At 38.6% G+C, this 16,377-nt stretch overlaps 1 protein-coding gene across 1 annotated transcript in view; it reads right to left on the reverse strand.

Moving 5' to 3' along the window:
* Positions 1–244: 244 nt before the first annotated feature.
* The window catches only part of LOC126752997 (homeotic protein female sterile), a 57,052-nt gene continuing 40,919 nt past the window's right edge, over positions 245–16,377 (reverse strand). Inside the window, exons 2-5 of the mRNA XM_050464092.1 lie at positions 3,206–3,703; positions 2,940–3,140; positions 2,129–2,876; positions 245–2,066 (exon numbers count right to left, since the gene is read on the reverse strand). Coding sequence (XP_050320049.1) covers positions 1,561–2,066; positions 2,129–2,876; positions 2,940–3,140; positions 3,206–3,703 — 1,953 coding nt within the window. The 3' untranslated portion in view covers positions 245–1,560. The remainder of the gene's footprint in view (positions 2,067–2,128; positions 2,877–2,939; positions 3,141–3,205; positions 3,704–16,377) is intronic.

Here is a 16,377-nt window from a genome sequence, read left to right on the forward strand (position 1 = left end):
AGCTTACAAATAACGCTAAGTCAAACAAAAAAGTCTAATTTATGAAGCAATTATTGAGCCACATTCAAAAACTAATAGGAACAAGTCTTAAAATTGCATAAAAAATTACAAAGTAAGCATTATTTGGCATACAAATTTACATTGAGAGGAAATTCAATAATCTCATGCGCATTTAAGTGACATTTTACACTAGCGAGCCTTTGCTCGATTTTTGTATTTGACTATTTTCGTTTGCGTTCCACTCTTTTCTATTGTTGTTTTTATTACTATTATTTTGTATTGACTTTCAAGGGTGAGATTTACACATTAAATGTAAATACGTATTTTCTATTTATGTTTTGGCCCGACTTGTGTGACTAAACGTTATTCTAGACGTTATAAGATCAAGTTGGAAAGAGAATATATAGAAGAAATACTTTTCAATACATTTAAGTGCGTTGAGATTATCTAAAATTTATTTCTATATTTTTTTTTTCATTTCACTCGTAGTATGAGCATGGTTGTAATTCTCAATAAAGTTACGAAATTTCACATTTGGAATTATTTTTGTATAAATATCGGGTGTAAATTGCTATAGAAGGTTTTTGAAGGCTATAAAAAATTGTTAAGAGCAGAGAATGCTGCTAAGAAACATTAAACCTACTTTATTAATCTGATTACTGAACCTTAAGGCTGAGAACATAGTGATGACAGTAGGTAGAAGTCAGAATAGTCCCACTTTCATAATTTCACTTTCCTTAGACTACCTTTAGACGCTTTATTCAACGCACCACTATGCTCTCAACCTAAGTTATAAAAAATTTACATAAAAATGATCAACAACTCTGAGGCTATTATTTACTAGTTTGTTGAGTTGGATGTGAAATCTCAATGAATCTCAATTCAACTCGAAATTAAGATAGTTATATCCACATAAGATTCTCGTTTAAAACTTGGTTTGCAGAGCTCAAAGAAAAATCTCGAAGAAGTTCTAACCGAATTGCTCTAAATGAAGATAGATATATCCTAAGATTCTTAAAGCGAAATCTCGCAGCAGTTCAATCCGAATTGCTCTAAATGAAGCCGTTATTCTTGGACCGACGTAAGTTTTTCGTTTAGTCACACAAGTCCGGTGTTATGTATTGTTGGCTGCTATACTAGTTCAAGAAAATTAATGCAAGTAGAACATCTATTTATTACATAGTTTTGCATTTAAACATTTGGCTTTGGCTATTTTTTACTTTATTTCATTGCTTTTTTGTTGACTTGACTATTTCTTTGTGTTTTTGGTTACTGCTATTATAAGTGTTTTGTTGTTTACTGTTAAAATAGGAACAACCTGCTCACTTAAGAGAGGTCTATGGTGAGTTTATGTCTGCTATAGAAAATGCTGCCTTCAAAAATTCATGCAAATGAATTCGTTTTTGCTGAGCAAAAATTAAACGCTACTTCGTCTACTTAAACTCAAAAGTTAATGCCTTTAAAAATATTTAAAACAAATGAAAACTCTCAATTCTCAAAACTAACCACACACACATATTCACCACACAATAAAATGCAACTCTTCGCCAATTTTGTCATTTACTGTTGCTGCACAAGCAGCTGTTCGACCTGATCGGCGGTGCGTAGCAGAAATGCTGCGCTCTCCCGATACGCCGAGATTACCTGACGCGCTGCCGTAATTTCGTTGGGACTCAGTTTGTGCGCCAACAAGGGCGGTGGGCGTACGGCAGCAGCCGCAGCCACATTGGGATCGTTCATTGAGCCGCCAACCATTTGATTGGCATTCATGCCGGTCGCCATGATTGCTTGCTGTTGCTGCTGCTGTTGTTGTTGCTGTTGCTGCTGTTGTTGTTGTTGCTGCTGCTGTTGCTGTTGTTGCAGCTGTTGTAGCTGCTGTGTGGCGGTGACGAGCGCATTGTTATTGTTGATGGAGAGACCGCCAGTGGCGACCAAACTTGTTAGATTCGGTGCGCCGACACCCATCACGCCGATATTGTTGTTCGTATTGACGGTGGTTGGGGCGGTGGTGAGTGTAACACACGTGCTGGTGGACGATGGTTTCATGGAGAGATCCGTAGGAGCAACTGTAAGCAGAAACAATAAACATTGAAGCGTTAAGTAAAAGCAAGCGGCGTGTAAAACTCACCATTGCCAAGCCCTGCTACACCCGGAAAGTAGCCGGGATAGGTTGGCGTGCGACCGGCAGCCACTGCCGCAGCGGCAGCAGCTACAAATGGCGATGCTGCTGATGGTGAAGTGAAATCTGATGGCCGATAAAGTGGACTTGTGGCAGGCAAACCGGCCAGCCCACCCACCGTACCATTAGTTGGCGTATTGCCATTCGATAGTACAGCCGTCAGCGGCTTTATATCCAGCCCACTAGTGCTGCCGCTTACGCTTGTGTTCGAACTCAACGCCAGCGGTGAGCTGCGCGCTGAATTAATGCCACCGCTACCACCGCCAGCGCCAGCCGTTGAAGCAGCCACAGCGGCGGCGGCAGCAGCAGCAACGGCAGCGGCTGGTGTCAACGACAGTGGTTCGGCGGCATCGGAGTTGGGTGTGGAACGTGCGAAGCCGCCACCACCGCCGCCAACAAACGGCAGCGTAGACGTTGTGACGGTGGAGATGGCGTCGCCAGCCGAAACCGATGTGATGGTGGAATTGCCAACACCGCCCACGGATGTGGCGGAACTGGTGGCAGCCACAGCGGCCGCGGCAGCTGCTGCCGCTGCTGCTGCAGCTGCGGCGACGGCTGAACCAGGCGCCGGTATGGCATGTGTGATGGGCTCCAGGCCGATACGCATACGCTTGGCATTCATGGACTCATTCTCGCAGGCGATTGCCAGTATCTGCTCCGCCTGCACGGACGTCAAGTGAGCTGGTGTTGGACGGGTCTGTGGAAAAATAAAAGAATGTGCATTTATTATGGTCTTAGTGCATAAGTAATGGTGACTTACGGTATTATCCCAGCCTTCGCGTGTTTTCTTGTTCCGTCGGCACGACTTCAGATACGTTCGTATACGTTTGCGTGAGCGATCGCTAAATTCGGGGAATTGTCGTGCACACGAATCAATGATTGCTTGAATTTTCTCTTTTGGCTGCTTGGAAATTGGCACAATGCGATCCAGATTTTCATCCACAAACAAGCGCACGAACATCTAAAATACAAAAAGCAAGTTAGTAAGTGCCACACTTTCTTTCAAAACACAAAAAGGGTACGCACATTGAACGCCTTCAGCCGTTCGGGGTCATGTGTGGCCAACTTTTCGTCTAGTTTATCATCCGAATCATCCTCAGAGCCTTCATCCTCCTCTTTCTGCCCCGACGAGTTCGTCTCATCCTGCGCCTCCATGGGCGATGTGACATCTGTGCGCGGCACTGGCGACAAGGATATGTCCATTTTATTATTTGCCGCATTTTGTGCCAAAGCATTCTGGTATTGTGCCCACAAACCGCCAACTACACCCAAATCGGGTCCCTCAGTGCCATTGCGTACCGCATTTGAATTCTGATAATTCCAAGCCAACAACATCAGTTTCAATTTGTCGGCATCCTTCATTAAGCCGGCATAGGGATCCGTTTCGGTGTTGTTGTCACCGCCAACGCTCCCAGCCACCGAACCCGCTGCGGCGCCAATACCCACAACTCCGCCCGTGACACTGCCGCCACCATTGCCGGTCGCGTCCGTGGTGGTTGTGGTCGCTGCAGCTGGGATGGTCTCCTGAAAGCAAAGAAAATAGCAACGCAATGATTAATAAGTGAATGTGGTATAGAAAGAAAGTGAGGTTAAAGTGTTGGTTGGGATTTGAGAGGAATATTTTCGTCATGAGCTAAGCAGCGCCTACTTTGAACGCGCAAAAGTCTCAAGAGAAGCGAAACTTTTGCCAAACAACTGTGATTAGTTGTTGCTAGGCAGCAGTTTTGTTTTTAGTAAGTTGTTGCCAAAGACGCTGAGCATCAGAAGTCGTCGCCGGTATTTAGCGCTTCGCATACTATTCGGCCAAAAATTTCGTTTACTCAATTCATTATAACTGAACGTTTCGTTTTACAAACTCTTTTATATAGACACTTTGTTGGAATCGTTCGTGTCTGCATTGAGCGCAGACTTTTGAAATTTTCTTTTAATTTTCCGTTAAAATTTTTGGAGAATGAAGCTTCTTCGTTTCTTCGTCAGATCAAGTAAAAGTGCAGATAGTCTCGCTTCAATGCACGCTGACCGCTAACTGTGTGTGACAGCCAATCATGGGTGTAGCCCCTTAGCCAAAAGTTAAAGTCAGCAGCCACGAGTCATCGACTGTCGGTTAAGCAATCTTCATTAGTCCTGCCCACACGCTCCCACATTTGGGTTGGTTATAAACTTTTATGACCAAAAGATAGCCGTGCCAAGTAATGGACACTAACACACAACAAGATGCACGCACACACCTACATTTACGTGTGTATTTTTTAATTCATAGAAGGCATACGTAGCATCTAAGAAATGAATAGAAGAACCACAGAAACTTTTTGTGCACTCTCCAACAAAAATAGGGCTTAAGGCACTCCAAAGGATACAAATGAATATGAACGTGTGTGTGCGTGGCATATAGTTGTCGTCTGCAGTGTATGTATAAATGCACGAAAAATACAGGACCTCTATGTTCGCCTGCTAAATCGTTGCATAAATGAATATACAAGCATGTCTATATATGTATGGATCAAAGTATGCTTGAGTGCTTCTCCCTTTGGGGTACAATTGAGATAGTACAGTTTATTGAAATACTGGGGGTCAGTGGAAACAAAGTTTCTTATATTTCCTCGCATGAATGATTGAAAGGAGACAAAGAGTGGCGAAAGTGTGCGCCCTTAAAGCTTTGTATGCAACCCTTTACCTACTGGCTCATGCCACAGACACGGGCAGGCTTTGCTCCTCTCGAGAGGAAGACGTGCTGTAAAGGCAAGAAATTGATTTAATTGAAAGCTAAGCGCCAGCTTTTTTATATTTCTTTAAAATGCGGTTTGCTAACTTTATCTACCACAATTAAACAGATAAAGTGAATGAAAATCGATGCGATTAAAATGGGACTGGGAATATAAAAGTCGAGTAATTGGAATGAATGGTAATAGGAAGGGTGCCTGCTCGAAAAAACCAAAGGTAAAGCTATTTCTTAGAAAAATTTCGAGTTGAAAATTTAATTTACTAAAAGTTCGTAATGAAATTAAGTGACTTGCAAAAGAGTTTCCAGCTTTGCTATTCGATTTGGGATAGGGTGCATATTAAGATCCATTGCACTCCATTTCTCATAAGACGAGAAACTGTATGCGTGGTTCTTCTATTTTTTCTTTCCGTTAATACTTAGCTTATAGGTAGATGTCTATAGACACGAAAATCTCGGATGTAACCCTTCCAACATTGGGAGCTTTTCATAAAAAGCTATCATAGAAGCACAATGTCGAGGAGAGGATGAGGAAGGTATTGGTTGCTTTATATTGCTGTAAAGGAGCTAACGGATAGCGGTGGGGACCCTCATCAAGAGTTGTGATTTGGTTTTACGAAACCGTATTTAAGGTAATACTGTTCTATAATATATTTGTATGGTATTTGTATGGTGGAGTGCGCTCAGTAAAGCCAATCATGGGTACTAAACTGCTAGAACATCTCCAACAAGCGGCTGTCTTTGTCATCAGCGGTACACTACGTACAACATCAACGATGGCCCTCAATATAAAATGGCTATCTTCAACGTAGCCGGCGAAAGCGTATCAAACTCGGGGAAGCCAGTCACATTAAGAGTCCCAGAATGGGATATTCCCAGATCTTATCGCATTTCGATTGCATTCCTGATAACTTGAACCACTACGCGTTGGAAACTGCTTCTAGTGGCTTTTCTCTGCGCACTTTTTCACGGATAGATTGAAGATGAAGACTGCCAGACCATTGTAGTGTCTTTGAAGCAGAAATGACAGCTATTAAATCAGCAGCAGATGTACTTCAAAGGAGTGCGGTTTCTTTGAGGGAGTTATGCATCCACTGCGATTGTAAAGCTGCTTATATACCTCGAGCTCCCTGACAGAGGCCAGACCATAAGATCTACCAAAGATGAGGTGGAAACATCTCGATACTTTATCCTCCACTTTCCAGCTTTCATTACACTAAGGATGAAGTATCTCGGTTGCCATACTATCTATGATCCCGACGAATTGCCTGGAGTAGATATCAGCCAGTTTTTTTGCTGGCTCTAGACACTTAGGCACTTGTGGATATACGCCGGTCTTTTTGATCCGTACTTAGCACTTCTGGGCGTCACAACTGACAAGCGTATCTAGCAGTCAAGTGGGATTATTCGTGATCTCATGACTTTCAGGGTTTTAGGTAAATTTCAGCCTACTTATGTTAAGTGAATAGGTTGATATTCGTGAGACCACGTATAATCCTACTTGGATCTGACCTGACCTACTTATTCATAATGAAAAAATGGGGGACTGATATATTTCAATATAATCGAAAGATCTACTTGTATTTCTTCATTTGTAAGCACCTCGCATATTCTCAGAGCAAGCTCGATATGCTTGGAAGATATATATAAACCACACCACAAACTTAGAATATCATTTTTTATACATAAAAAGTTATAAAACCTTAAAATTTCTTCAAGCGTTTTGCTAGAAAATGTAAATACAAACGTTTAACCTTAAATTACTTTATTTAATGGATATATCTTCCCTACCGACTTTCCACGCATTCGAAAATTTCTGGAAACTGACGGCTTTGCTAAGGCTATAACATCTTTTTGAATATGAAATCTTCTAAATTCCCTTACTCAGGAAATTTCCAATGAAAATGACTTATAAGTTTTTTTAGCAGTTTAATTTGAGGGTTGAGTCAGTACTGCTTGCTTACCTCACCCGCTGCTCCTTCCTCTAAGCAATTGCGCTTCTATTTCCCAAGAAACGTCTTTACGTTTTCCAATGCCAAATTGCAAACACTTTCATCTTAAAAACAAATAATGTCACAAATAGCTTTCAGTTCTAATGGGTCGGTAGTTGCGCCTAAAAGCAGACTGTCGTACATTCAAATGCATACTCGTAATAAAATTTTACGTAACGGTACAGGTATTTGACTATGTGCAGTAAAGATATCGCTTTCTAGTCAGCCAAGAAGCTGATACAACAACAACGGCAGTTAGTTTCCTACTCTTCTTATAACATATTTTCGAATATAAATGAAGTAAATGTTCGATGTAGCGGGTTGTCTGCTGCTTAAGATAGACTTTCAATGGCACACTATAAATACCAAATAATTATATGGTTATATGTGTGCTTCCTCCTTCTGAGTGTAATGCCTTCAACTATTTGAACTTGTGAAACGCTACGTCGCTTAGACTGAGGTAGTTTAATGTGAAATTGAATGTTGTGTATAGTTAATGGAACTTAATGAAAATAATAAAAGACTTTATTAAGGTTTCGATAAACTCATTATTGCACATGGAACAGGAAAAGAGCTAATGACGCCTTTAATCCTTTCCTCGTTCAGAACACAAGGATATTCCTTTGTATATCGATATCGAAAAATTTGTGGATGGGGCGGATATCGATATCGATATACAAGTATCTCAACAAAAATATGTGAAGTCAATATTTCGGCATTCCTTAAGATAAACAAAAAAAAAACGTTTATATCTGTTGAATGAAATAACTAATGATTATAACCTTTATAAATATAAAAAGTTCCTAACAAGTACTTCATTCAAATCGATCAGTTTGTATGGCAGCTGTATGCTATAGTAGTCCGATCTTAACAATTTCTTCGGAGATCGCACCAATGCCTTAAAAAATAAACCAAGCCAAATTTCATAAAGATATCTCCTCAAATGAAAAAATTTTCCATACAAGCTCGTGATTTCGATCGTTCAGTTTGTATGGCAACTACAAGTATATGACAAATTCATCCGATCCGAACAATTTCTTTGTTGATTGCATTATTCTCCTAGATAATAACCATGCCAAATATCGCTCCAGTACACTAACTAGTTCCTATTAAAAATTGTCTGAGACTTCTAAGCTAGGATCGCCACCTAAAAGTAGGCAAAGCAAAAACTGAAGCTTCTGATTGACACTGTTGCTATTATCATTGAAAATGTACCGCAGCAAAGTGCAATTATATGTGGAAATATGGCGAGGGTGTGGCTGAAGTTGCAAACTAACTGCAATTAGGTTTGGCCAATTTTTTTTAAATACCTGCTACACACATATGAACCGGGCTATGACGTTAAAAACCCGCTTTGAGCCTTTAAGTTGAGTAGCATTAAAACAAGCGAACATAAAAAGTTACTGTATAACTCTAAAAAAGTAAATGATAATGTACGGATACGTGACTCTGGGTTGAGTTCTTCAGTAATATTGAAAAGGAGTGACCGCGACTGGTACTCGGTACCCACACAGTTGTTAAGGACAACTCAGTTTGTGTGTAATAGTACTAGTAGCACACTAGTCTGTCTGTTTATGGTATATAGCTATGCGCGCTGGAGTTAGAAGTCTAAAAAGTGCTCACCTGCCTGCAAAGGGGGACAGTACTAATTCTCTCACCTTCATTAATTTATTTATGCATACAACAGATTTTTATGCAACAGCATGTAACTGTAAATATATTTCAATACAATATATATACATTTTATGCGCATATGTAGCAATTTCTCATGCCTTTCACCGCGCTATGCGCCTAAATGTAGGCAAATGCAAGCATTCACTCGAGTATGGGCGAACGCACATATTGTGCTGTCCACCCGTGCTCATCGCTGCTGACAGACTTTTATTTAAAATAAATTTTATTTTATATTTTAAATATAACGGTATTGTATGGCGTAGCGGCAAAGGCATAAAATATGCAAAATAAAGTAAAATTACGCGCAACGCTGTTTGATGGGTTTGTAGCTGTATGTGTATGATGTGTGTGTGTGTGCTGGCTATAGTTGCGTGTCGAAACGAAACAAACCAGACATTTTACAAAAAAAAGATACTAATAACAAAATCAGCAAACCAATGGCAGTTTGTGCGCCTAAATGCAGGCTAGCGTTTTTAGCATGGCAAGCGGTGTAGATTATATTTACATATATAACTCTATATTATATGTATATATATGTATATATATATAGATATAGTGTATGGTATACTATATTTTTTATTAAACCCTTGTTTTGTGTCATTTTAGCAGCAACATTGCAACACTGCACTGGCTTTACTTGAACGCACACACAATATCACTAAGGAAAAAGTAAATAAGTAAATAAGCTGGAACAACAAAAAGCTTTTTAAAGCGAAATAAAATTAATTAAATTAAAATGAATTGAATGTCTATGCAATAAAATAAAATAAATTACAATTAAAACACAAACGTTTTACGATCGACGGAAAATGTGGGCAAACTATGGGCAAGCAACGCAGAAAAAGTGTGAGCGGTAGAAGGAGAAGGAGCGCAAGCAAGCAGTGCCGTGTATAACAAAAATGATAAGCAAATAACGGCATATATCTGTCGCCGTGCAGTCGCGCATATTATTTGTTTACACTTGTTTTTTAACGAACTTAATTTTATTTTGAAATTTTCAGCACTGCAATGTGGCTTGTAGCAGTGAACTCAAAACTAATTTGACGCGGCCACTTCATGTGTGTATGTATCGTTCCGAATGCAGACACAAAGTCATGAGCGTGGCACCGTTAGCAATGTTATATACAGTACCTGTCCAATAAATTACGTACGAAAACAAAAATCTAATATTTTTAATATAATTTAATAATATTGAATATTATTCAATACAAAAATTAGATAATTTAAGTTTAATGTATATAGCATATAAAAAATATTTTTTTTTTAAATACGCCAAATAATTATGTTTTTATTAATGATTAAAGTTAGAACTCGGGATAATTTTTTTGTTCGTTCGTAATTTTTTGGACAGGTACTGTACATGTTGCCACGGCGTCACCCCCACTAATGCTCAATATGAACACTGTGTTGCTGCGCCTAAATGTATGTCAACTAATGTAAAGTGCACTATGTGTGTAGATAATGGATGTACAGTGGCATGCAGGTGATAAAAAGCGTTATAAAAGGAAAGTATACGAAAAGAAAAGGATAATTTTAAAATACTTTTGGGTTCGGTGAGTACAATTGCCATTTTTTTTTATTTGTTTGATATACTTCCCTCTGAAGTGCGACAAAATTTTCAATTTTATGCACTGCTAAGATTATACATATTTTTATGAGCTCGGCAATTTTCGTTTGCCAAAAGAAATGCAATAAAGAATTTGTTGGTTAAAAGAAATTCATCAAACAATTTTTTGGTGAAATCTTTTCTAAAGCAATACTGTAACAAAGCCCCAGCCTTCATATTTGCCAGACATGGCTTCGTGTGATTTTTCACTATTTCAAAAAATAAAGAAAACCTTTTACAAGATATGTAGCTGAAAGTCGCGAAAAGAGCCAAAGGTTATCCCAAAAATCCAGTTTTGGAATTGCTGCGACGATTGAAAGAAGCACTTAATGTCGAATGCGGACTATTTTCAAGGCGACAACTTAAAGTAGACGAATGAATAAATGTCTTTACAAAAACAAAAATTCCCCTTATTTCTTCAACACGCCACGTATGCGGAATTTTTTAAATTCAAAAGTCACAATCTATGGAACGTCTGAAAAGATATCCTATTTGTTGGTATAGAAGGCATGAAATGGTTGAAAGCAAATCTAATTGTGAATACAACGAATCAGTGGACACGTACGGACCTTTTAATAAGAAGTACTTTACAAAACTAAAATGGAGAAAATGAATTTTCAGTCTCATTCTAATTATCTTCAATGTCTGTCAAGCTTTGGTTGTCACATTTTTGTTTACCTTTCATGGGAACTATAGCTTTCTGGCAATTCTTAGAAGGTTTATGAATCATCAATCAAGACTTTCTTAGAATTTATGCATTATTAATCACGATCTCGTTCTAATACTATAAAAAATTAGGTTTCTAAAGACCTTCAAATAAAAAGTGGTTTATAAAAATTTAGTAGAGAAAGGAAAGTTGTAATATTATAATAATCTTTTATGTCTGTAAAGCTTCGTATGCCATATTTTTGTTCGCATTTCATAAAAACTATCGTTTGCTTGCAATTTCCAGAAGACTTATGAATCACTAATCAAGATCTCTTTTCAGTTTTAAAAAAATAAAATACCCTGAAGCTTTAGTAATGCATTTTTAAATGAATTTTAATTTGTAATTCTGATAATGTTTAGATATTATTTGCTTCTGATTTTCATGAAATCCAGAAACACATATTTGTATCCCTTTCTAAGCAAATATTCTTTTATTTGTAATTCCCAAACGGTTTATGAATTATTTGCATCTGGTTCTCAAGAGCTTTAAAGTGTGACAGGCCTCAGTTATCTAAACCAAATGCAATGAAATTCACTACTTCATGACATAAAATTTTTAATTTGAGTAACGGTTATTTCAATGATCAACAATTCTGTGAAAATTTGAATTTTGCGATTTTTAGAACGGACAGAGAAATCGTTATTCACTTAAACTATTTGGCGGTATAAAGTTAAAATGATGTTTTTTACACCCTGAACAATATAAATTAGCACCCTAAAAACTAAATTAAAGTTTGTTTTACTTATATATTATATTATGTTTTTCACGAAGCTTGAAACTTCTAGAAGAAGATGTTGGATACACAAATGATCAGTGTGAAGAGCGGAGTCGATTAAGCCATGCCCACCTATTTATGTATGCGCGAACTAGTTCCACAGTTTATGACATATCGCTCTGAAATTAAGCACACATCTTTTTTTCTTAAAGAAGACTTTCATTTGTCTGAACTGGCGATATGGGATAACTATGCCACATAGCTGTCATACAAACTGAACGATCGGAATCAAGTGCTTGTATGGAAAAGTGTTTCGTTTACCAAGATATCTGCATGAAAGTTGGTATAAGTTATTACCTAAGACAATAAAACAATCTCAGAAGAAATTGTTCAGATCGGATCACTATAGCACACAGCTGCTATACAAACTGAATGATGAAAATAAAGTTCTTGTGAAGAAAAGTCTTGTATTTGGCAAGATATTTTCACGAAATTCGCCATCGATTATTGTCTGAAACTTCTTTACAATCTCCGAAGAGGCTAGCGTAGATGCGAAGGCTAGTGTAGATTTGCTGCTAACATTTTCTTTTATATTTTGGAAGTGGAATCAAGACGATAGAGACATACATAAGTGAAGAAGCAACGTTGTGAAAAGCTATTTGTTTCCACCACCTCAGACCTAGTCCTACATTTATGACTACCAAATAACATATTTTGAGGATTTTTATTTTTTAGATATACCACCTGAAGGCATACGCGATGTATTTGGACTCAGCCCTCAGGTATACGCAACTATTTTCAACGTAAGTTCGACCCACTGTGCGCTCGCAAAATCAACAAAAGCAAACACTAACACAATTGTTCGCTTTATTTGTGGGTCGAATGCGTCGATTGACTTTATTTGCTTGTGGCATGCCATGCATCCACGCACATACCCACACACACATATACAAACATGTGCATAAGCACTCAACTGCTAGTTATATATACCCACATTAGATTGTATGCGTTTGTGCATTGTTAATTTGACAGGCGCATAAGGGTAGCCGAAATTCGGAGGGCGCATAGCTGGCGCAACACAAATCATCAAACATTCAAACTTTGAGGCAGACACATGATGAGGCGTTGTGACCGGGTGCTATGCAAAAATTGCTGGCGCACAAAAAAAAATTCAATGCATCAAAAATAAATATATGTAAGTGTGCGTGTGCGCTTGTCGAAAAAATATTAAAGCAGCAACAATGTGGGCAAATCTAGTAACACTAGGGATCACTAGGTGGTAGAGCGAGCACACCAAGCGGCGCGTATACATGCAACAAATTTAATATACATATATGATATCATATACACATATACAATATATTTGTAGAGCGTGCGTATATTTATTTGCTTTTTAACTAACAACTAAAACCGTGCGCAATTTTTGTGATTTGTTTTTTACCGGGACATCTATTACTTTAGCCACATTGCAACCATGTAATTGCATTCGGAGTGCATGGGGCTTATTTACTGCATACCGTGCTTTGTGCATACGCAAATAAGGCTCGGAGAAAGGTGAGGCATGTGGCAGTAAAACAACGAAGTCTCTTGCAATAAGAACATTGAACTTGAGAGGCCTTTTATACCACAGGAAAACAATATTGGCTGATAAGCAACAAATATGGCAATATACATATATATTAAAAAGAACAAAATATTGAAAATATGTCACTTTTCTAAAGCAAATCTATGTACATGGTCTCAATTTTTTTTGTTTGATTTTGAAGATTTTTTAAAATATAAGTATACACTCTGTCAAGAAAATATCGGGAATTTTTCTTTTCCCTCTCTCATCTGTCTTCCATGATGTATATATCGTCACCTAAAATGCAAAATAACGTAACATCGCTTTCATAAGTTTACAGGTAAAGGAAAATGAGTTTGAAACAAAATTTGAGTTTTGGTTATAAATTGGGTACATAATGTTAATAAAACGGTTATGTAATGGTTATAAATGGATTATAAATTGGTTATGTAATGGTTATAAAATGGTTATATAGTGGTTATATCTGAGAACGGAAATTTAAATATTTTGCTACATATACATATGTAGTATGTAACATGATTTAGTGAGCCGTAAGCAATAAAAAACTCAATTTCGACGTTTTTGATGAAACGTTGATTTGCATTTTAGGTGACGGTATACTCTATTTAATATAATAGCCTAACCTCAAACGCAAAATATGAAATATTGCCGTTTAAGTCGAGGTAAACGAAAATATTAAAAGCCAAAAAAGTAAAATCGCCGCAAAGTAAGCTATCAGATACTTAAACTTTGTTCCACATCACTTCTAGATAATAACTTGGCATACATGTAGGAGTGCGCTTAATACGCTTTCAAGCCAAAATTCGCGTATATACTTAATGTCTGAACACCCATTTACCAGCGTTGCCAGCGCCACCTTCAACAACTTGAAAAATTCTTACAATGTTTGCTGCAACAGCGCACGTCTCACTCTTATGGCCAACGCACATTGCTGCGCCTATAAGTAGACTACAACAGGCAATAAAAAAGTACGCATCGTCGTGAACGTGAAAGCGATAAAAGAAACATGCCAAAAGTTTGGTTGGCTGCTGGTCAAGTTTTTCGCGGTCGCATATGTGTTGGTGGTCGTTTTTTATTTGCCAGACGTCACAGCATGGACAGCAGCCAAGTTAACGGTGGTGCTGGTGGTGAAGCGAGCGCGAGTGTTTGTATTTACAAATGCGTTGAGTAGCGGGAAAAGCAGTCAATATGTTTGCATGCGGAAGGGTTAAGCAGCGTTGGAGTTGTGGCATTGTGTGAAACTTAACGCGCAACGCAGCCGCGTTCGCTGTAAGCGGATGCAACAGTCACAGCGCAGCAGCCATTAAAACAACAACAAGGGTTTGCTGCAGCAGCAGCAGCAGCAGCGCGACACTAACCAGCAGCAGCCTGGACCTTTTTATGCCAGCGGAAAGCAGGTTGCAATTTGCGAAAAATAAAGCACGGCAAAAAATATTATAAAATAAATGAGTAAAAAACACACACACACACGCATACTAGCAGCCATGTAATTCGCGTTGCGTGCAACAAAAATCGTGTACGCCAGTGTGGCAAGCAAGCGAGCGCGTGGCTGGCATACGCATGGAAAAAAGAGAAAAACAGACAACCAGCATTGGTGCAAAAGTTTTTATAGGCGGAGCTTTTTTGGTCTTTTTTCGTATATACCACGCACTGGCAACAGACTGCGTCGCCCGCCCGCCGATCGTGCGTATGTCGTTGCAATGAATGCCGTTGCCCACACGCCGATTGATGCCACACCGTCGCGCCAAACATATAACGACTTTATTTATGTTTGTATGTGTGACGGCGCAAATATTGTGCCATGACAGACACAGTGTTTATTGTTATTTTTGTTTAAGTTGTTGCCACGCTTGCCAGAGTGGCACTGTATTTTTGTCGATGTTTTAATTTATTTTTTACCCATTCGCGCGCGCGGCACAATTACGCCTGTGTGCGCTCTGCTATGTACATAAAAAAATAAAAGTAGATGGTTATTATGGCACGCAAAATACACACACACACATACATATGAACATGCACAAGCACACTCACATGCATAAGCACGCACATATGCTGCATGTAAGGCTGTTGCATATCCTGCTTACAAGCACTCATCCTCATTTATTTTAAGCTTATGATATGCTGGTGATGGCTGCTTCCCAATAGCATTGCCCGTCACTCGTCACCGCATAGCCACTGTGCTAGTCAACAACAACGCGTTGATGCACGCATTTTTAAATGGTTCAACCGTGGCTCACGCACTCACGCACTCACCCCGACACAGCGCCACGCACACTCCTGCGAATTGAGTACAAATCGACCTCCACACTGCTGTGTTGTCTCCAAATCGGTGCACAGGGAAAATGCATGGTGAACTGTGTAATGCAATGCCCGTAGCTGGTTAGTGCATTGCCTGCGGTCGCTTGCTGGCCAACAGTGCGTATGAGTGCCATAGTTGCTAAAGCGGCATGTTTGACTTCTTTAATTGCTCGCCTATTGCGAAAATTTGTTTTGCATTTTCACAAAGTAGTATATTTTTTGTAAATTAAAAGTACTCAAATTTTCCTCAGAAGTTTTGTGAGGACTTAGAACACTAGCAGCGCTCTTAAATTTGATCACAAAACAATTATAGGTTAAGTATATGAAGTATTTGTATATATGTAAAAGACGCTCTATTAGGTCGAAAAAACGCAAAACCGAACGCTTTCTCCGGCTGCACTAAAGCTATGGTTTACTTACCCTCCCTGGTATACCTCTTTAAGCGTGAAAGGTTATAAAAACATCTTAATTTTGATTTTTAACTGTCCCTTTGTATGACAGCTATATGTTATAGTTGTCCGATCTGAACAATTTCTTCAGATAAAGTCCTATAATCTGGGACAATAAAATGTACAACATTTCATGAAGATATCTCGTCAAGCAAAACAGTTTTTCATACAATGAAATTATTTTCATCGTTCAGTTTGTATGGCAGCTATAAGCTTTGGTTAGCCGATCTGAACAATTTCTTCAGAGATTCCACTGTTGCCTTGAAAAATAATACATACCAAATTCCGTGAGAACATCTCGTCAAATAAAAAAGTTTTCCATACAATGACATGATTCTGATCGTTCAGTTTTTACGACAGCTATACGCTATATGACAGGTATATACTATAGTGGTCCAATATCGGCGCTTCCGACAAATTAGTAGCTTCTTTGAAATCTTACTAAATCTGAA

The sequence above is a fragment of the Bactrocera neohumeralis genome, chromosome 3 (genome assembly GCF_024586455.1).
Source record: "Bactrocera neohumeralis isolate Rockhampton chromosome 3, APGP_CSIRO_Bneo_wtdbg2-racon-allhic-juicebox.fasta_v2, whole genome shotgun sequence".
Classification (NCBI taxonomy): Eukaryota; Metazoa; Arthropoda; class Insecta; order Diptera; family Tephritidae; genus Bactrocera; species Bactrocera neohumeralis.